The sequence below is a fragment of the Vespula vulgaris genome, chromosome 3 (genome assembly GCF_905475345.1).
Source record: "Vespula vulgaris chromosome 3, iyVesVulg1.1, whole genome shotgun sequence".
NCBI lineage: Eukaryota > Metazoa > Arthropoda > Insecta > Hymenoptera > Vespidae > Vespula > Vespula vulgaris.
Genome location: NC_066588.1, coordinates 5318554 through 5341793, shown reverse-complemented (window position 1 = coordinate 5341793; position 23240 = coordinate 5318554). Strand labels below are relative to the sequence as shown.

General features: G+C 37.7%; 2 protein-coding genes across 23 annotated transcripts in view; both read right to left on the bottom strand.

The window, feature by feature from the left end:
- LOC127062483 (sodium channel protein para) overlaps positions 1–17007 on the bottom strand; it is a 57358-nt gene extending 40351 nt beyond the window's left edge. For 9 of the 22 annotated variants that reach the window (XM_050990776.1, XM_050990779.1, XM_050990777.1 and 6 more), the window contains exons 1-5: positions 15007–16490; positions 5921–5998; positions 3709–4459; positions 3329–3508; positions 1278–1310 (exon numbers count right to left, since the gene is read on the bottom strand). In XM_050990776.1, the coding sequence (XP_050846733.1) occupies positions 1278–1310; positions 3329–3475 (180 nt within the window). In that variant the 5' untranslated portion in view covers positions 3476–3508; positions 3709–4459; positions 5921–5998; positions 15007–16490. Of the gene's footprint in view, positions 1–1277; positions 1311–3328; positions 3509–3708; positions 4460–5920; positions 5999–15006 lie in introns of all 22 variants that reach the window. The other 13 variants (XM_050990786.1, XM_050990788.1, XM_050990797.1 and 10 more) reach the window with 5 other exon arrangements.
- Positions 17008–17439: 432 nt separating this feature from the next.
- On the bottom strand, positions 17440–20968 carry LOC127062486 (glycosylated lysosomal membrane protein-like). Its single transcript, XM_050990804.1, has 6 exons — positions 20786–20968; positions 19693–19932; positions 19305–19508; positions 18838–19068; positions 18459–18745; positions 17440–18380 (listed from the first exon to the last, which is right to left on the bottom strand). Exons 1-6 carry the CDS (start codon positions 20864–20866, stop codon positions 18209–18211), a joined length of 1215 nt encoding a protein of 404 aa, XP_050846761.1. The 5' UTR covers positions 20867–20968; the 3' UTR covers positions 17440–18208.
- Positions 20969–23240: the final 2272 nt, after the last annotated feature.

Genomic DNA, 23240 nt, shown 5'->3' with positions numbered 1-23240 from the left:
TATTATTGTCATTATTTTCTTTTTCGTTTATATGTTATCATCACAATCGAGATATTTAGCCTGCATCACTCCTGCATATAATAGCTTTGAAATAAGCGACGGCTGATTATGGCTGCTGCTGTTGCTATTGCTATTGCTATTGCTATTGCTGTTGCTGTTGCTGTTGCTGCATTTGCAACTGATCCTGTGTGCTCTTTACTCGGTAAAGATCCGATATTCGTCTTTGATCATCTCACTCGTATCTTTTCAAGCAGAGAGGAATCGACAGACACTCGCGTTAAAGAGCTTACCCGAACGAGTGACGATCAAACAGCAAGCGCTTAGCGTTCTTTCGTGACCGTCCTTGTCTCTATTTGTATATGTATGTGTTTGTGTCTGTGTATGTTCGTCACGACAAATTTACAAGTGATAACGACAACGATGTAGATAGATTTCTAATTGTTTCGATCGCGTTCTATGTTAAGTATCATATGTATATATATGTGTATACACATATATATATATTCAAGAAAAAAAAAAAGTGGAAGGATTTGATTCTTATGAAATATAGAATATATCGAATACAATGGACGCCAGATAAAGATTCGTTACGTCGCGTCGTTGTCGTCGTAGTCGTCCTCGCAGTCGTTAGATCGTTCGTCCTTGAACCGAAATATAGTCGTTGCCGCTGCTTCAAATATGAAAAGGAATTTCGTCGAAACACACTAGCTGAACATCGAATATCGATAATGCTCCTTGTTCGATAACGATATATGTAATACATGTACGTATGTATCTGCATATACATGTGACACGCGTTAAAACTTTCTAATGTACATATCTATATATTTATTTATATGATATAGGTATCAAGAGTGACGTTTATGTATATGTATGTATAAATGTGTATAGTATATGTATATTTTCATAAATCGATCTGCGAAATTCTATTGCATTATATTGTAATGATGATATATATGTATATGCACACATATATATATATATATATATATATATACAAATACGCGTATATACATGGTGAAAACGTATGTGTGATATAACGTGTTAGAAATGCTAAGGTTAAGAAAGAAATTTGGGTGATAGAGAGATATGTATATAGAGAGAAAGAGTAAGAGAAAGAGAGAGAGAGAGAGAGAGAGAGAGAGAGAGAAAGAGAGAAAGAGAGAGAGAGAGAGAGAGAGAGAGAGAGAGAGAGAAAGAAAAAGTTAGAGAGAGAAAGAAAGAGTTAGAGAGATAGAGATAGAGCGGGCATTACTTAGCATGACACAACGTCTTACTTCTTTTTTCTTTTTCTTCCGTCCAAAACCTCCCTGAAATTGGAGAAATGGAGAAACAGTGGTTACATACAGAAATACAGAGAGACATAGAGAGTATCAGGAATGTTTAGCATGTGAAAGAAAGAAAGAGAGAGAGAGAGAGAGAGACAGAGAGAAAGGAAGGATAAGGTTGATCTTGGTTAAAGATGAAAGAATTTTTTAATGATCTACAATTTCTTTTTTTTTTTTTACGATATGATGAATTTAGGAAAATAGAAATACGTTTAAGAAAGAGAGAGAGAGAGAAAGAGAGAGAGAGATACAGAGCGGGGAAGATGTAATAAGGCAACAACAGATATATATATATAGAGAGAGAGAGAGAGAGGGAATATAGCGTCATATAATATATAATACATAATATAGATCGTTTCTACGATACAAATATACGAAGATCTCGAAGCACAAAGGCGAAAATGCTAGGATCAATTGGGATCGAGAAGGAGAACGATAAATAAAGGTAACGTCTATGGATGATAATCATAATAATAATAATAATAATAATAATAATAATTGTAATTATAATAATTATAATAATATATATATCGAAGCCTACACCGATTTGAAAGCACTCTCTTTCTCATCATTTGACTTGCTTACGAGCGAACAAACTCTATTTCTTTTTTTTCCTTATCTTATCTATATCTCTTATCTATTTCTTTTCTTTTATAAACAAAATTATTTCCAAAGATACGAAATTTTCCTATTATCGAAAAGAGATAGAGAAAGAGACGCAATGAGAGAGAGAGAGAGAGAAAGAGAGGGAAAGAGAGAGAGAGAGACAGCTAGCATACCATCGATTTTACATTATAATAAACTTACGTTGATACAGACACAGATAACGGCATTGCAAAACATCTAGCTTTAACACGCGGGTACAAATTTTTGGATACACAGAGAAATACAATAGAATACATTTATTACTTGGTTACGGACACTGGCAATTATATATTACCTCGTTCATATAATAAAATGATTTTTTTAATTTTATTTTATTTCATTTATTTGTTTTATTTTACCTAAACTTCAGAGAGAGATAGAGAGGGAGAGAGAGAGAGAGAAAAAGAGAAGCGAGAAACAACGAACGGGAATGCTATACTTCATTAAAAAACAGTGACAATTATTCGTTAACACCAGCAAAAAAAATAGTTAATTGGTAAATACGAAAAATAGAACAAGGTTAATTGTTATTCTTCGTAAATTGCCTAACAACAGCTGGGCGAAAGATTGGAAATAAAATAAATAAATAAATAAAAAGGAAAATCGGAATCGCGTCGAAAGAAAATAAAATAAAAAAGAAAAGAAAGAAAAAGAACAAAAATCTTCTTAGACAAGTTAACGTAAATCGTGCAAAAAGCCCAATCCCTTTTAAAAGAGACTACCTCCTCTCCTAGGTTCAATCTTATCAATGAAAGAACAGCGCTGAACACTTGAAGAAATTGCAAGTGCTTACCCTCTTCCCACCACCACCACCATCACTCTGAACTTCGTTCGTTAATCACCATCGAATGATAAAAAAAAAAAAGAGGAAAAAAAAGATGATAAAAAACACGATCTCGCGGTTAAAACGTTTCGAAAAACGAACTCTGAGAAAAGAGACACTCGATGACGAGTGGCCAGTGCTGAGAATGATACAAAAATCATTCGCCTTGACGTTGTCTCCGTTATGATTTATCGATCTGGATCGATCGATATGCAACAAGAAATATGAGAAGAAATAAGGTGATCGAAATAATTATTTTTTTGGATAGGAGTTAGAAACAGAGAATCAAAAAGTCAGAGAATCAGAGAGAGAAAGAGAGAGAGAGAGAGAGATAAATGATAGATAGATAAATAGATAATTAGATAAATAGATAGAAAGAGAAAAGGGATCAAGAGTGATCATGAGTATCGATCGAATCACGAGTGATCACTCTGAACTATAATCGTAAAAATAAAAGGAAATAAAATAAAATAAAATAAAATAAAATAAAGGATATATCTAAAAGAAGAAATCAGGGATACGATCGAATTACCTCTCCTTCCGCTCTCTTCTTCTCGAGTTCCTTCTGCTTGGCATGTTCCTCGGCGATGCGAGCCTCGATCGCTGCCAGGGACTCCCGCGTGAACGGACGGAACAAACTTCTTTCTTCCTCTGTTATAGAGTCAGACTCTTCGGACATTGTCTAGGCTGCGCACAGCTTCCTGCCACCTTCCTGCGCGTATAAGATTAAGAAGAAGGAATGACGATGACGATGACGATGAAGATAATGACGATGATGATAATGATGACGATGGAGATGACGATGACGACGACGATGACGATGCAAGATAGACTCGTTGTTGATTAATTCGATCAAAAGTTCTTTTTTTTTTTTTTTTCTTTTAGTTCGATGAGTTTAAATGTATTACTCACTTTTGATCGGTGCTAACAGTTCCTGAAGTGTCGTGTGTGCTCGTCCCACGAAGAAGCAGGAGAGTAATAATAGAGAGCCAGTTGTTGGTGCTGCTGACAATTGTCTTGATTCCAGGGCCGGTGATTCCTCGGCGTCGATACGTCGGAACTCCTCGTTCCGTGGATAAGATTAAACGACGCCGTTACGTTAGATCGGACGGATAAAAACGCACCTCCTTGCAGCACCTCGACGACTGCCGATTTCCCGGCAATCACGAGCTCGCGCTTACAGCGAGCTTTCCCTCTAATCTCGTTGCTTCTTCTCCCCCTGATAACGATCTTCTTCTTGTTATTTGTTTTCCTTCTTAACTCGCTAACGCAGACGTTGTTGATGCTACTGCTGCTGCTGCTTCTTCTTCTGTTACTGGTACAGGTGCTGTTGATGTTGCTATTGCTGCTGCTACTGCTGCTGCTGCCGCTGCTGCTGCCGCTGCTGCTGCTGCTGCTGCTGCTGCTGCTGCTGCCGCTGCTGCTGCTGCTGCTGCTGCTGCTGCTGCTATTGCTGCTGCTGCTGCTGCTGCTGCTGCTGCTGCTGCTGCTGCTGCTGCTGCTGCTGCTGCTGCTGCTGCTGCTGCTGCTGCTGCTGCTACTGCTGCTGATACTACCTGAATCTCGTTCCGACGAAATGGCCACGAGAAATGACGAACGCGCTGCAGCAGTGCGTGCTATGTCGGGGACCGTCCAACGCGAACCAAGATTTTTCATGTCCGACCTATGATTCAGTGAAACAGAAAAAAGATATTTTTTTCCTCTTCGTTAGTTCTTTTAATTTCTCTATCTGCTCAAAATAGGGTACGTGTAAAACTTTTTTTCTTTTATATATATATAAATTCCGTAAATATTTTTTCAACTTTTTCAATAAAATTTTAAAGGACATGGATTTTTTGTTAAAATCTTTCTTAATTAACTTCCGAAACGATCCAGAGAAAGATTAACAAAATTAACACAGAAAAATATTTTTCAAGTCGAATAATCTTTGAATTTTTTCCAATAGATTTTCACATCCATAAATAATAAGGGGAAAGCTTTTTTTTTCATTTTTAACAGCGATTTCTCTTTTGTAGTCTGTCCAAAATACTTATATGGACATTTCTCAAATCGAATATTTCCCAATCATCTCTATTAGAATTTCTGATATAATTCTTTTGTGCGTGTATATGTGTATGTTCCAGAATTATCATCAATCTCGCTCTATCTCTTTTTTCTCTCTTTTTCTCTCTTTTTCTCTGTCTCCAACATTCTCTTCATTATTTACGATTATTTCTTTTCTTCCTTAACCGATAAAAATCTTTTTCTGTCTGTGATGAAGAATGTCTGTAAACGAATGATATCCGATAAACGAACAAATTTGCTTATTTATTTTTCGTATCCAGTCTCGTGCGAGACGTCACGTAGTTAACAATAAAACGATGTTACGAAAGTATTTCGCGAAAAGTTACTTCCAAGTATATACCTCATCATTCTTCGAAACTTGTACACGGAATATATTTACATATATGTATATACGGATACATAGATACATATATACATACGTAGGTAGATATTCAGTAAAAAAATTCTTACGTCGATTAACTCGTAGAACTTTAAAACGAACCGAATTGCCAGCTCATCGTTCTTTCGAAACATAATCGAGTTACAAAGCGCATATGGCGATGCTCGCGAAACTCGTTCTACGCTTGGAAACATTGATTTTCCCGCGAAACCAAGAGAGAAAGAGAGAGATAGAAAGATAGATAGATAGATAGATAGATAGATAGATAGAGAAAGAGAGAGAGAGAGAGAGAAAGAGAAACTGCAGTCTCTCGAACTCACTAACGAACTTTTTTCATTAATATTTGGTCGGTGAAGCTAAAGAGAACATTTCTGTCGAGATCATAACGATGCTTCATTTATATTTCAACCATAGAGAAAGAGAGAAATATATATATTATATATAGAAATATATACACACACATACTTGTATATAAAACTGGGATTATTTGATTCTCCGTCAGTGTATCCAATATTATATATGTATACGTATATGGATATATACACTCATATCAATTACTTCAATCGATTTTATCGACCGATTTTTTGTTTATTCCTCCCTTTTTTGTTTTTCTTTGGTTTTTTTTTCTTTCTTTTTTTCTTTTCTTTTCTTTTTTTTTCTCTTTCGAATTTATCTACTCACGTGTGAATGAAGCGACGGGTGCGATCAATCCGTTATCCGAAATAACATAGTCTGCTCTTCGTGTCGGTCGATTCTTATCTGCAACACAGAAACGAGGACAGTGGGTTAAAATGCTGACACACCCCGTTCCTCGTGGATACGTCCGCATCTAACGGCCATCTTTCTCCCGCGCGAATCGTCTATTATTTCGAATTTAACCACGCGTTATACTTTGATATCTTTTTCTTAACGAAATTTCACATTTCATCATAGATAATTCTTATCGTTCAATTATTACTTCTTCCTATTGGTATTTACGATATAAAATCGTTGAACTTTTGTCTAATTTTATGATGAACGTAAAAAATGTCATAAGTCCTTTTCGTATATTCATTACTAACTTGAATGATTTTCTCATTGATCATGATCATACACAATTTTCAAAGTTTATTACCATGATATTATTTTTTATATTTATCTATCTCTCTATCTATCTATCTCTATCTATGTCTGAAAAAAGTTTGAAAGTGAAATTTGTAAAATTGCACGTTCGCACGAAATATAAAAATTTATGATTAATTATAATGGCAAGAAGGTGTTTCGTTCGATTTGTCACATGCAAACGGTAGAAAAAATAATTGCCTTCTTTACCGTGTCGCTCAATACCATTCAAGAATCATGGAAACTTTTCTACTTTCGCGAAAGTAGCATGGAACCGTTCCCATGTTTACCGAGCAAGCAATACAGTAGAATCTCGATCGTTCATGTTTTAATGGCAAAGGTAGCTTAATCGGATAATCGACTTTTTTGTGGCAAACTTAATTTCTTTATTTGCGATACGAGTTTCTAGGATTTGAAAAAAGTATAATTAATTCAAAATAACTAATCGCTTTTCCTTTTTCTCTTTTTTCTTTTTCTCGTTGATGATAAATAATTCATCCATGATCGAAATGTATTTAGATCGATATTAATCGACACGATCTAACCGTCTACTTTTACATCGTCGTATTCGTGAAACTTATTTTCCACGTAGAGCGCGAGCTGTTCTAGATTAAAAACTCCACGACCTTGTGCATTCAGGCGACCCACTTGGGCACGACGAACTGGTACACCGCGTTAACATAGAATCGACTGTCCACGCTAGACCGTCTATTACAGATGCATCGTCAAACACGTTCTAGCGTATCTCTCTAAACGTTTTGATGGATCTAACAATGAAAAAAAAAAAGAGAGAAAGGAAGAAAAAACATCACACGTTTACGATCTGATCGATGTAATCATTCGAACAAAAAAAAAAAAAAAAAGAACGAGAAATTATAAGAAATCTTTTGATTAAATGATTCAATTAATATTTTGGAAGAAGAAGAAAAGCGAAGAAAGAAAAGAGATCGAGAAATCTCGCGTTTCACTCTCTCGTTCTTTTGCGACTTTTCCATATTTTTCTCTCCTTTGAAAAAAAAAATAAATAAATAAAACTTCTTCATTTTTTTTCATTTCTTTTTGTTATCATAAAATGAAAAAGAAATATTGGAAAGAAAGTAATGGTGGAAAGTCTCGAACATGAGCGGAGGTAAGGTGTCGGTGGTCTTTGACCGAGTTTCGCGCGGTCGATCATATTCCGGCGGAACTCGGTCACACGCTTATGCATCGGCATCGTCGTCGTCGTCGTCGTCGTCGTTGGTGATGGCGGCGTCGCGGCGCCAAGAGAGAATCCCTCAACGCCACGAATCCCTCTACGCAACACCGTAAAAAAAAAAAGAAAAAAAATGAAAATGTATGAAAACGAAAAGAAAAGAAAAAAAAATTACAAAAGACGAAGCTTCCCTTCGATATCGTCGAATCGACTGAAAACGAAAATACACGATCGGTTACGAACACGGCCGAATCGTAAACTATCATCAAATTATATCCCCACACGTCTCTCATCTTCAACTTTTCCTCCCCCGACTGTCTCTTCCTCCCTATCCTCGCTTCTACCACCAACACCAACATCAGCCTCCTCATCGTCTTCCTCTTCCTCCTGTCCACGACTCTGGACGCCTTTTAATTTGATTACTAATCCAATTAGAGTGACATACTCCTAGCGAAGGAAAGACACGGCACGAGTACCCTTTCGCCCAGGGACCATCCTCGTCGTCGTCGTCGTTGTCGTCGTCATCATCATCGTAGAAATACAGGTTGAACCAAAAGTTCCTAGATGGACCAAAACTTCCTAGATGATTTTGCAAATTAATCTTTTCCAAGACTTTTTAAAGTTGTAGTTAAGCTCGTAATTTTACAAACTGATAAGCTAGTTTTCTGGTTTCGCGATCTGAAGGAAAAAAAAATAAAGTTAGTTTGAAAACACTCGAAAAAAGTGGATTGATTTTTAAGATTAGCTTGAAACTTTTGGTACATCCTGTGTATCTCTACACAGAGTTTTCTTTGTCAATTTGCCCTTCTCTCTCTCTCTCTCTCTCTGTCTCTGTCTCTGTCTCTTTTCTTATTGTCTTTTCCTTTCATATTTTATTTTATATACTTCATTTTCCTTTAACTCCCTTTTCTTTATTTTTTTATTTCTTTTTCATCTTTTTTATTGGTGATCTATCGACGAATAGGAAACGTTTTAGTATTATAGAATGAAATAAAATAAAACAATAAAAAAAAGGAAGAAAAAGAAAGAGTTGTAAGAGAATCAAAAAGACTGCTTGTGACACGAGAATTCTATGTATGTATGCATACATGTATGTATGCATGTATATACGTTGCGACGGAAAAAGGAGGTCGCTTGAGGTGGTTTGTCGAGCGAACGAGCGAGCGAGCGAGCCACGCGTTTACGATCGAATAGATATATACGTTGGATACATGTGTATATATATATATATATATATATATATATATATATATATATATAAGTGACTTTAGAGAAGTTCGAATGCTTTAAGGGAAATCGACCTAAAGAATTTTGGTACGCATAAGAGGAGAAGAATGAAAAATGTAAGGAAAGTTATGTCTCGAAGATATTACGTATAAAATAGTTTTGTCTGTGTATATGTATACATATATATATATATATATATATATATATTATAAGTATATATATATATACATACTTATATATACTCCTCTGAACATCTTTAGAAAATATTTCATAGAGTAATGCTTTTAGATACGTTTGCCAGTTTCAATGTGGACGATCGATAAACCGCGTCAAGGCGTACGTATTAAATCTCGATAAATTTCATGAGAATAAAAATTTCATGAAAATAAAAATTCACGAACGAAGTGTTCGCATTAAATCGTTAGATTATTTATAGACTATTATCGAGGTTAACGATCGCGAAAAAGATAAGGTAAGATTAATATTTTCAATGAATTTCAAAATGATGACAGTCAAGTATGTATTAGAATAAGAACATGCGACATTTTCACGTGAATATTTTGTCAAATTAAAACGATGAAAATTGTCCTAACGTAATGCATTACGATTAATCGGAATATATTCCTGTGTGTGACCTATCCGCCATCTTGATGAAAGCAAAGCGTACAGTGGCTCCACCGGAAGCCACCGGTGTAGAAAATCTATCCCTATCTTCTCTTTCTCTCTCTCTCTCTCTCTCTCTCTCTCTCTCTCTCTGTGTGTGTGTGTGTCTCTCTTTCTCTCTCTTTCTCTCTGTCGAGCAAGCGATGTGGCGCGGCGGCGGCTCGATGCCGACGCCGACGTCGTATGACGTCACGAATCAGGCCGGGTACGTTGCGGAAAAACGTTTCCATGACGACGAACCACTGACGCTACCGTCGTCGTTGTCGCCGTCGCTGTCGCCGTCGACGTCGTCGTCTTCGTCGTCGTCGTAGTCGTCGTCGTAGTCGTAGTCGTCGTCGTCGTCGTCGTCGTCGTCGTTGTTGTTGTACAACAACTATAACTATCACTACCATTACTATCAACATTAACGCTAACACCATCATAACTACTAGTACGTCTTGACGTTATGTCTAATCTCTCTTATCGAGAATTTTCAATGACGAAGGGTCCCTTACGTTGAGAAATATACTTACGCGTAGACTAGTCGTCGTCGTCGTCGTCGATCGATTTGAAAACTTTTTTTTTTCTTTTTCCTTTTCCCTTCGTTTTTTTTTTTTTTTTTTTGGAAGAAAGAAAAAGAAATATAATATAAAAATGAGAATAAAAAACGAAAAAAATATATATATATTCGAAGAAACACAACGACGTTAACGTAATCGATCTAATAAGTATTCAACGTCAACTATCGTATAGAGAGAGAGAGAGAGAGAGAGAGAGAGAGAGAGAGAGAGAGAGAGAGAGAGAGAGAGAGAGAGAGAGAGTAGTTAATGCATTCTGATCGCGGTGACTGTTAATTGTCCGACACGAAATTGACTTGTACTACTTTCACGCAATTCGTCACGAATCGTCCACGTACTTCGTACGATCTTTTTCCATTTCTGTTTTCTTTTTTTCTTTCTTTCTTTTGAAACTCATTTTTTTATACGATTTATATACATATTTATACGATTAGGACGACGACTTTTCGGAAAGTTACAAAAAAAAAAAAAAGAAAGAATAAGAATACAAAAACAACATTCACGAATAGTGTGATTTTTAAAAGCAACGATTCGATATAAAAAGCGTCCTTAATGCGTTATTCTAGAACCTACCAACCGACTGACCTCTAGTCGTATTAAAATCCACGCCTGTTTTCATGGTAATTCCGATTATAATTAAACGTTTAGGATTAATGTCGCATGGGGTTTTGTCATTAGCCGAAAGGGGATTATTTACAAGCCGTGTTCGCGGTTAGCGATCATGTATGTATATATGTACCCAACAATCAAATTAAAGCCGATGATTCGACGCACTATTGAACTGAACAAATCGTTGTAAAAAAATATTATTTGTCCTTATATATTACATATATAATACTCTCAATATCGTTTACGTTCAGCATATAAAATAGAAACTCAAATAAAAAATATGAAATAAAATGAAACGATATTGTCACGAGAGAGAGACTATATCGTTCGTCCCTATTTATTCAATAACGAAATTTATTAAAATATATTTCAAAGAGTAATGATTTATGAGTTAATAAATGTATTATTTAAATTGATTATATATTTAACGAATGTATCGACTCTTAAACGAATCTTACTGCAAAGAATAAAAAAGAAGACAAAAAAATAAAAGAAAGAATACTGTAAATTTGTAATTAAACTATAATATTCAAATTGAGAACGTCGCAACAATATCTGTAGATATATAAAAAAAAATGTGATATCGATTGATTAAAAAAAGAAAAGAAAGAGAAGAGAGAAAGAGAGAGAGAGAGAGAGAGAGAAGAAAAAGGAAAAAAAGAAATAACACGATCGAAATACACAAGGAAAGAAAACAGTTGCATAAACAATCTTGTAAATTTCTATGAAGCGATCGAACAAAAATATTGTATAATAATTAATAGTTGGAGTTATATAGGGGAAAAACGTTTAGAGAAGATTAGCCTACTTGAGGTAGTCAAAATCGTGGGGCGGAATGTCTCGCCGTCGTTCGTTTTTTTTTCTTTTTCGTATGAGAATAATCGATCGCGTATAAACCCGCACTCTTCGAAGTACGGTCGCACTCATCCCGGTACACTTGCACTCGAAAGTCAGTACCAAAGCAAGCATGGAGAGCACCTGTTGCTCCCCTTCGTTCGTTCGTCCGTCCATCCATCCGTCCATCCGTCCATTCGTCCGTCCATTTCTTCGTCCTTTCATGGCTCGCCCTTTAAAAAGCCCTACTACCTTACAAACTACTTCCCACCCTTTCTATTTGTTTCCTAACCTTTGTCATGAGTAACGTAATACTGATCGTTGCAACGAAAAAGGTAAAGAAAAAGAATTTTTAGTAGAAGAATATAAAAGGAAAAAAGGACAGAAAATAAAAAATTAGATTTTGAAAAAATTGAAAGAGAGAGTATACGAACTAAAAGAACCTGACAAATTACGTTGTTAAACACCGTGGACCATTATTATGACGCGTTCTATTTAAAAAAAAAAAAAAAAAAAAGGAAGAAAGAGAGAAGAAGCAATATTAATAAATAGCCATTTCATAATTGACGTCATATCCTTCGTTATATTTTTTATTCTTCTTTCTTTCTTTTTTGCAAAAATTCCAAGAGAGAGAGAGAGAGATAAGAAAAAAAAATTCTAATGGACTGACAAATTACATCGACCAGGCTTATTATCGTTCTATTACCAAACAAATATTAATAAATAATGATTTAATGAGCGTTATAAATCCTTCCTCATTTCCGAGATTGCGGTAAAATAAAAAGAGATAGAGAAGATTCGAGCGAATTCGAGTCAGTGGAACAGGCAACGAGCCAAATCTTTGCATTGCCAACGTCAAACCCAAAGCTCTTATGTACTTATTCAAAGAAGAAAGATAAAAAAAAAAAGAGAGAAGAAAACGTTTCACCGATCTAAAAGATGAATCGCGAATGGTACAAAATAACGAACATCGGGATCGCGTCTTTCATTAATATTCCGAAGTTGTTAATAAACGATATCCACGAAGATGGACGTTGAAATAACGTATGCGCGTGTGTGTTTGTGTGAAAAGAGAATGAATCGGAAGATACGTTCGTACGTCATACCAGATGAGGATGTTCGTGCGAGTCTCTTCAGAAGAAGCAGAACTGGGCGTAAATCGGTCCTCGCGACCTCTGACATTATGTGCGAACAAACGATAATTTATTTACCAAAGGAGATAAATTTACTAACTTTTACGGATAAAAGAAAAAAGTCACCAGACAAGTATAAGTCGAGAGCGAAAGCCGATTGATTTTTAGCTAAACTTGATTTCGATGGCAAAAGCCTAGGAGATGAAGAAGAAAGAGAAAGAGGAAGAGAAGAAACAAATATTGTTCGTCGTTATTTGAAAAAAAAAAGAAAGAAAAAAAAGAAATGGATTGGTTCGAATATGGCGGAATTTGTAGAACATGGGAAAATGTTAAGTAGTATAGGTCGACCACGAGGACGAACGATACGACATCAGCGTGTACGTTCTCTTTTAAAAGGAAAAAAAAGAAACAATAAATAAATGGTTTCGACGTTTCAGTAATTGTTAGGCATACACACACACGCACGCACACACATGCATACATATATAAAATGGTAATAAAGACATGCAATTGATCTAATCGATCGATGGTTGAGCGTTCGAACGAGTAGACATTGAAATTGACGGACTTTCGCGAGGAGAGAGATAGGCACACGTTATCGTATCACGCCTCTTCTCTTGGAATCTTTCCAAAACAAGCCGGAATCGGTAACTCGGTCGCGTTCTTAACGCGTGTCCTTCCTATACTATTCTCTCTTCGGAAATAGTCCTAAGAAAAAAGACACAAAGAGAGAGAGAGGAAGGGAGAAAGATAAAGAAACGGATATTGCAAGTCAGACGTGTCCTCAGACTCTTCGTCGCGATATACGCATACCCTAGAAAAGGTCCTCACGAATGGTTACTCTGTTGGAAAGAGAAAGAGAGAAAGAGGAGAGACGCGAGGCGCTCGTTGGTGATCGATATCACCGTTAGACGTTCAAGCAAATCGTGCACGGCCCGTATCGATCCCGTAATTTTCGCGCGAAGGAAGGTCACCGAGAGCGAGAAACGAGCACGCAACTTGCGCGTATTCACTGGGGAAGTAATTTTCATGAAATGAAGGAGACGAGGTAGAGGAAGAGAAAGAAAGAGAGAGAGAGAGAAAGAGGGAGAGAGAAAAAGTCTGGAAAATAATCAAACTAAAATTTTCCTGCATTCCCTACAATTATCTTCCGCGATGAAAAGAAATCAGAAAAAAAAAGAAGAAGAAAAATTTGGTTCGTTCGATCTGTAGGCGCAACGACGACGTCGATCGATGTATCGCAGAGACTCTTTTGCGCGAGTGGCGCCTCATGCGATTCGATCGCGCGCGCTCCACTCGAATAAGATGACTCTCTCTCTCTCTGTCTCTCTCTCTCTCTGTCTCTCTTTCTTTCTCTATCTATCTTGGGCTCTCAAGCAGGCGTGCTCTTCTCAAAAGAGGCATACTTCTCAAGAGCACTCTCTCCCTTTCTCTCTCTTTCTTTTTCTACCTTCTGTCTGTCTGTCTGTCTATCTCTATTCATCTCGTTTCAACGCGCCTATTTGCACGAGACATAACGACGCCGACGATGACGACGACGACGTGGCCGTGGATGCACGAAGAAGGCTACCGCTGCGTTAACCAAGCTAGAATAGAGTAACATGGTGGCGCCACCATCGGGAGGAACACCGACGCGCCGCCCTACACCACGCGGCTCGACTACTTTCCACCGAGTCGGAGCACACTTGGACGCTACTACTTCAAGTAGTAGAATCAATGACTGGGGGCTGGCATGCGGATAAACTAGAGAAACACACGGCGGACGCGTCACCGGGCAAAAAAAGAATTATAGAGAAAGAGAGAGAGAGAGAGAGAAAGGGACAAATAAAGACAGAGATAAATATAAATGGCACACTTACGATCGAAAGAAAAGCCTTTTTGATCCGTTTTTATCAAAAATTATAATATATACGTACGAATATATAAGCGTATGCATATATACATATATATGTGTGTATATATGTATGTATATATATATATATATATATTTATACATTTGTATATACGTATATCACGAATAAGAGAGAGAGAAAGAAAGAGAAAAAGGAGAAAGAGAGAAAGAGAAAGAGAGAGAGAGAGAAAGAGAAAGAGAGAGAGAGAAAGAAATAGGGATACACATACACACGCGACGTGGCAAATTATAAATGTGCACACTGCGGATATTGTATGCTCCCGTTTATCCTTCTCTCTATCCTCTGTTCTATTTCCCACTTCTCTTTCCTCTCGAAGAAAAGCGATAGTAAAGCACAGAACCGATTTGACGACGCACTCTTTTATCTCCTTTCTTTCTCACTGAACACTGTAACTTCCTAACTCTCTTCCTAACTCCCTATCACCGAAAACGACCACGTTATATTCTCTATATATCTCCTTCTCTTTCTTTATCTTCTCTTTAATTCCTTTCCACCTTCTTCTTCTTTATTTTTTTTTTTTATCGTATCTCTTACGTACCGACTTTGGCTCTAGTTTCACTGTCTTCCTCTCTTTCCTCCAACACACTTCGTCCTTCTCCTCCGTCTCCTCCTCCTCCTCCTCCTCTTCTTCTTCTTCTTCTTCTTCTTCTTCTTCACCAGGTCCTCCTCTTCCTCCTCTTCCAACTCCTTCGCCTCCTCCGTTCTTTCTCTGTTCAGCGCAGCGGCAAGAAGGACCCGCCCCGTGTCGCGCTACACGAACGTGTAGTGAATGAAGAGAGCGTAGAACTTGCTCTGCGACAACATCATTCGGCCTGCCGTTATCGGTACCGCTTCGGCAGCCTCGCCGTCGTCATTTCTTCTTGCTTTCCCGTTGTTCGCGATGAGACCGTAACGGCCGCGCGCGAGCGGCGCAAGCAGCCGGAATTGATCGCGTTGCTGCGCACGATGATCTCTTTTCTTTTAGCTGGAGGACAAAGAGTAGAAGAAGCCCGCTGGCCTCGACGTCGTCGTCGACGACGGTAGGACGACGACGACGACGGCGGCAGGACTTAGTGGTGCCGATGACAAAATAGTGCTGCTGTTAGTAGTAGTGCTGATGATTACGTGCTTATGACGAAAACGCTGCTGCTGATAATGGTGGTGGTGGTGGTGGTGGTGGTGGTGGTGGTAGCGGTGGTAGAGATTTGTAACAGTAGTGGTGCTGGTGGTGGTAGTAGTATTGGTGGTAGTGGTGATGACTGTAACGATGGTGGTAGTGGTGGTGCCGCTGCTGCTGGCCGCGCCGAGGATCGCACCGAGGACGACAAGGGCGAAGGGTGGTGGGAGCGAAGGGTAGGACGCGCGGTTCGCCCGCTCTAGCCGCACTGCCCTACGTCAGACCGTCTCCTCCGTCGAACCTCCTCTCTTCGCCTCCACCTCCACCGCCTCTTCCACCTCCTCCTCCTCCTCCTCCTTCTCCTTCGCCTTCGCCTCCTCCCCCTCCACCACTCGCACCCTCCTCCGATACACTTTTTATTTCCTCTACACCGACGTTTCCTTCAGAAACGACGACGCACCGATGCCGTCCCTTTGACTCCTTTTCCTTCCTCCTACTCCTTCTCGGTTCTATCCGGCACATACACGGGCGCGCGCGCGCGCGCGCTACCTCTATATCCCTCTCCTTCTCTCTTCCCTTATATCTATCTCTACCTCTCTATCTCTCCCTTTTTTCGTAAATCTCCTATTCTTCTTTTACTCCTTCTCGACCAGCTCCTCCCGTAGTTTCGCACAGAAAAGAAAACGTTCGTCGCTGTTATCCTTTTTCCTTCTGTTTCTATACGTTCGCCTCTTACACCTCGCTTTTTTATCTGTCTGTCTGTCTCTCTCTCTCTCTCTCTTTTTTCTCTCTCCACACCACTTGTTTTTTGCGACGACGAAAAGCTCGCTCCGGGAGGACTGTCGCGGCACAGACGAACCGAGCGACGCGGACGTTACTGCATCGCCACGCGCCAAACTCGCGCAGCGGACTCAGTGAGAACTAGTTCTCGTGGCGCTACCCCTCTCTCTCCCCACCACTCTAGCTTTTATAGCCGCACCGTTCGCAACAACCCCCTCTCTTAGACCCGACACTACCCTGCCTGCGCCGAGAGATCCGTTCGAGCTTTTCCAAATCCTCAAAGGTTTTTCCCTTATCTATCTCTCTGTCTCTTACACACTCACACGTGCATACAATTTACCTATCACACACGCACACGAACGCGCAAACTCTCTTCCTATCTCTTTCTCTCTTACCGAGTACTCGATCCTACGAAATTCGTTCCGCTTCTTCTTCTTTTTTCGTCAGGCCAGACTTAACACGTACCTATTCTACTTACATGCCGAAGATGAAACAAGAATCGAAGGATACGGCGCACCGATATCTACTCAATGGAAAACGTCAATGAAACGGTGGTGCGTCACGGCTGACCAGCCCCTACGCGTTATGTAAATGATCGATCGTACTTGATATGTCTCTTACTTGATATGCAGCAGATATTCCGAGTCAAAAAAGAATCGATTTGGAAAATATGGATGATCATGCTCAACCTAGCCCTTTTACTACGCCGCCATCACGTTTGACTCTTTTTCTCTTTCTCTCCCCCACCCACCCCCTCCCACCCTCTCTCTCTCTCTCTCTCTCTTTCTCCCTCTTACCGTTTTTCACCCTTCAGGATACGTAAGCTCTCGAACTGTTCGCTTCCGTAATACGGACGGATCAATGAATGTGTACCCCACCAAGCAGCAATCCTCACCTCACCCTCCTTGAAGCCGGTAGCATCGAGAACCACGGTACCACACCGCGCCACTCATACTACCTTTACCTGAAAACATTCGGTCACGATTTTCGAACGTCCGACCATACCCCGGACCCGTTAGTAAGCTCGCCCGCCAACCTCCACCACTAGTCAGAGGAAATATGCATGATGCGAAGAAGAGACGAACGCGATAGTCATAGGATACAGCTTGCTTTTATTCTCTCTTGTCCTGTGCGGCGACATCTTGGTGACGAATCGATGGTTTTGTGCTATTATACCCTAGATCCAACGAAATAAGGACGATTCATATATCTTTACGATTTTTTACTCGTATTTCTTTTTTTTTTTTTTGCTTTTTTGTTTATTTATTTTTTTTTTCTTTTCAACTTTTTCTCAATCGAGTTCTCAAGGAAGGAAGAACTTCGTACGAAATTTCTGTCAAAGGTATAAAAACCATACTTGTCTAGCAAACGTTCGTACTACGTCATATGCGACTGAATATATACATGATTCTTCTGTCGACAAATTTATTAATAAAAAAAAAGAAAAGAAAAGAAAAGGAAGAGAAAAGAAGAAAAAAAATATTAATCTCGTGCGTGGAACAATATAGAAGAGACGCGTAAAGTCTCCTCGCGTTAAATCGATGCCTCTCTCTCTCTCTCTCTCTCTCTCTCTCTCTCTCTCTCTCTCTCTCTCTCTCTCTCTCTCTCACTCGGCCGTGCAACTACGCGCTCGTGTAAAAATATCCATATAAACTTGTTCGTTCGTGTACTAGTGTGCATAATTGCAGAGAGAAATCTCGGCTTCGGTTGTTCATCGGTGGTACAGTTAGAAATCCTTATAACTATATATACGCATATATGCACGTACATATATGTACCAATACACATGATACGTCTATATGTATATGTACATCCGTCATGTTTAGTCTAGATGGCCTGATTTCTGGCTGACCTTATTATTTGCTCATCGATTTAAATAAGTGTTAGTGTTTCGCTTGGACATGTTACGAATACACATATACAATCCAGCTAAGAACATAATGATAAGAGGAAGACCAAGTCCGATCGAGATGATCATGATCACCAAATAAGAAAACTGCTCGTCTGGCGGTATGCCGTATCCAATAATGAAAGTCCTAGAAAACGCGATGACAATTATTAATTTTTATATATTTATACGAATCAATCGATTTGAAAGTTTTCATTTCTCTTACCACGTTGTGTAATGAGTATTTTTATAAAATCCATCTCCTTTTGATCCGATCGAGATCAGGAGCGTTTGAACTAGAATATCTTTAGATTCCCTTCCGTAGTAACAATAAAGCATAGAGTTCTCGATCGCATGATGATTTACTTTCGATGGTCGATACTGTACGATTTCCGTTGAACCAGCGATATCTCGCTTTTCTGATCCATAAGACACTGGTCTCCATTGTAAATATGCACCATTATTTCCTATTTCATCGGTCTTATCGAAGGACGGTATCCTTACTTCGATCATCTATGATCAAACAATCAATAATCAAATATCAAAAACGTCGAATATAAATTATCGAGTCTCGACATGGAAATTTAAATATCTCAAATTCTCACCTCGAATATACCCGGTGTATGTTCGTCGTCCAAATTCTTTTTAGGATCGATGATTACCATTTTATCAGGATTACCACCCCCAACGATTATTAATTCGATAGCGAATCTGCTACTGGAGAAAGTCTCGTTCGTTTGTATATTGTCCAAAATTAAATCTACCAGCATCGCATTTTCAGTATGCAACATGTGCGGTGTTGTGTCGGTATGATCCATAAAGTAATATCCTCTTAACTGAAAGGAACATAGAAAATAAATCGTTATTTTCCTTACCTATTGATTTCAATGGATCTACGATCGAATATTTTCTTTCTTTTTATTTATTTGGTAAAAAAATGATTTAAATGACAAAAGTATCAAACTGAAGTTCGAAAAAGAATTCGTTCATTCGATCGATGTTCTTGAATTATAATATTTTAAAAATATTCAATATTTTCCTTGTGGTCTTTCAATACTGCAAAATACTTTACCGAAAGTTTTATACTCCCGTATCTGGTGATATTCATAGCTGTATCTTTATAAGAGTTACCCTCCATATCCAAACCGAAGGAATCACCGAACATCGAAAAGGATTTGCGCGACCAACGAAAGAATTCTGGCATTAAAAAGTTTATATTAGCGACGTTGTCTAAATTAATCATTGCCGTATCATTTACATCGTTGAATTCGATAATCTGTAAGAAAAATAATCACAAAAAAAAAGACTATAATTCGTGACGTAAATCTTGCGTGAAATAAGAAAAATTAAAAGTAACATTTATTTTTCAATTGATTTCAATTGAATTAATACAAATTGTATTGGATTTTAATTTCAATTATTGTTCATACTTTAAATAGATAAATTAATCATACTCTAACCTTATTTAATATAAATCCAACCGTGTAATTTGGATTTTCCGAAAATACGACGGAGTTCATTTTTCTCTGAAGAAAATCTTCGCAAGTAATATTTAATGTCGCCGAGAGCGACGTCAGCGCCATTAGTATCGATGGTTTACCGCCAAAATCCCAAAGATAATGTAACGTATCGTTCGAACCGTCTGCTCTCAGATACATCGTAGTCCAATTTTGATTTTTGCATCGTTCCTCGAAATATAACTGAAGACAAATATATATATATATATATATATATATATATACGTGTGTGTATATATATATTATATATAATACATATATAACATATATATATACACACGTACAAAAAATGATTTTTAAATCTAACGATTGTAGAATTTTATTGTCATCTTATATAAATTTCATTAAATCTAATTAAAATTTATTTCTACACAAAATATAAAACGATCGAATAGAGATCGTAATTTACGAGCAAACGTCAAGGACCAATAGAAAATCTGAAAACGAAATGGGAGAAAGATGGTGGACATAAAAAACGCGCTTTTCGAATTTTCCGTTGAAAATTAACAAACAATTATTACTATCATAAGTAACAAGTACATAAATACGTTATATATTGTCAGTTCCAAAAAAAAAGTATAATGACGTAGATAATTTGTTCTATTATAGTACTTATTCATGGGTAAATAGTTCTAATGACGTAATTCAGATTAGATTAATAAAAATAAAAGGTAAAGTGTAATGTTACAGATACGACTAATCACACGTTATTTAGTTTCAATTGATATATCTCACGTTAAACATGAAAAGTAGAAAAAAAGAAAAAAGGTTATGGTATCCTACAGGTATATCGTTAAGGAAGAATAGAATAAATGACAAGAATTAATATATACAAAAATAAATCCAATGATGAACGCAAAACGATAAAGAATTTATGATTACAAACGGTTCAAAGTCGTAGGAGTGAATCATACAACCTTTGTTTCCGATCGAGCTTATAACAATGCTTTATGATCAAATCACGTTCTAAAGTAAGTTAATAACTTCGTACATATGTAACTTCTCTAAGGAATTGAAGCACGTGAATATTACTTACTGTTCTTTTCGCAAGTCCAGCGAGATTTATAGAAATAATAGAAAAAAAGAGAAGTAACGATAATAACGGTACACGAGGCATGTTCTTAAAGGAAACAAAAATGATAACGATACACGATGAACACAGTAAAACGTAACAAAAACACACCAACGTCAAGGCAGTAAGCGACTGAGGCGCGATCACGCTCGCAGCGACGCACAGAGAGATCAATTTCTTCATCATGGCGGTGCCTCGGAATACCGATGATATCGCCATCTCGCGACCATCCGTTATAATGAATGATTATATGGTAAAGTAGATCGCACTTTTGAAACCTTTATCGATCGGTACTTTCCAGAACCGATGGTACGTGTATTTCGATATCAGATGGCAAGAGTTTTCTATTAATCAACTTTTGTCTTACTTGATAATCGTGTATGCGTAACCGATAAATATAAAATAAGTTCCATCTTAAAGTTACGCAAAATTATTTCAGTTTTATTCGTTCGAAGAGAAATAATAATACGTTCATCTTTAAAGAACTTCAATTGCTATATAATATGAATTTTGTTAAATGTACACAGACAAATTTTACTTACCATCATACTTACGTAAACTTTTCAAATACTATTTAATATATATATATGTATGTGTGTGTATGTGTGACATACATATATATGTACATATCAAAACGACCATATTTGAAACCATACTTTGCGTAGTTTTCATCGATTTTTCTGAAAAAACGTGCCCACTGGTATACATGCATTTCGCGCCGAGGGACGGAAACTCTTACCCCATTGACTGTCACATTTCGCCAACGGTGGTAGAGTTACCAAATCTCGACGCAGTACGTGTGGGATCCTCATAGAAAAAAAAAAAAAAAGAAAAAAAACAAAAAAAAACAATTGTAAACTTTCAAATAAAAGAAATATCATTATTAAATTTTCTAAATGTCTATGAAAAAATAATTATTAAATAAGGTTGATTATTAAAAAACAAAAAATGAAAAAAAAAGCAAAAATAAAATTCAATATCATCTTATATGAGATATCATCTGATTATGAGTAATATTTTCGACGACAACGGTCGACGATTATTGGTCTCGTTCGGGACACCCTGTAGAAAGCATGGAAAGAGAACGTGCAAAAAGAACGTTAAACGTGCAGACTGCGACCTTGACCGAAGCGTTGTCCGCGCGTGAGGCATACGCCGCGTTCGTACAGGACATGTACAGCGAACGTCCCCGACTAACGCTTCAAGAAGACTAACACGTTCCCTTCCTCGACCCTACGATACATCTATACGTGTGTGTATGTATGTGTATGTGTATATATTTAGACATATAATGTATATACATACATACACACACACATATGTAATATATTCTTCGTAAACGTACAATTTCTGAATGAACCACAAATTCATCGTCTTGTTCTTGATTTATTCGTTGAAAATTGAGAAAAAGAAAAGTGACAGACAAATGACGTTACTTTTAATGCGAAGTAAAAGTTTCTTCTTTTCTCTGCTCAATTTTGATCTCTTTTTTTTTTCTTTTTTTATATATTTTATTTTTTATTTTTTTCTCTCCTCTTTTTTGTCAAAAGAAAAAAAGCACAGAACCGCCGCACCGACACGAAGAGTCATGGACGACAGCAAGTCTTCGCGACGTTCGAATGATACGAGTCAATGCCGAAGGTCGTCGCAGGAAGTCGAGATCCGCGGGAGAACGTCGCTATATAACGGGTGGCGAGTTGTTTTAAGAAGGAGACCGGCCTTACCTTCATTGTATTCATATGCGAGCAATAATTTCTCTCTCTCTCTCTCTCTCTTTCTCGTTCTCTCTCGCTCTCTCTCTCTCTCTTTCTCTCTATCTCTCTATCTTTCTTGCTCTTTTCCTTAGTCTGTACGATCAAGGCTTTCAAGGTGAGCACTCTCGACGATACCACGAAGGGCAATCGCTTTCCTTCTCTTCTTTATCTTTGATCTAACAATGGCCTTTCTCCTTCCAGACGATCGAATCAACCTTCTCATCGACGTTAGTATTAAATCGAATGGAAATCAACTTTTGCCGCCTTTCCTATCTTTAACCTGACTTTCTTTTTAAACACACATGCGCACACATACACACACTTATGCATATCTTTCTACAAAAAATTACGAAATACAACTAAAAAAAAAAAAGAAGAAGAAGAAGAAGAAAAGGAAGAAAGAAAGAAAAAAGAAGAAAAAAAAAGAACACAAAAAAAAGGAAAGGATACAGAACGATACGTGACTGTTATCGTTAATTCTTGAAGAAGTTAGAATTAACATTTTCACGTCGTTCTTCATGTTTTAGAAAGTCGATCAGTAAGCCGGTGAGAGATAAGGGAGGGGGATTCTCTATCCGTCAAACGGAAGAGTCCCCGGGGTACGTACCGAATGAGAAGAGCCTCCGAAAAAATGGTGGGGTGGTATGGTATCGAACACCTTATGG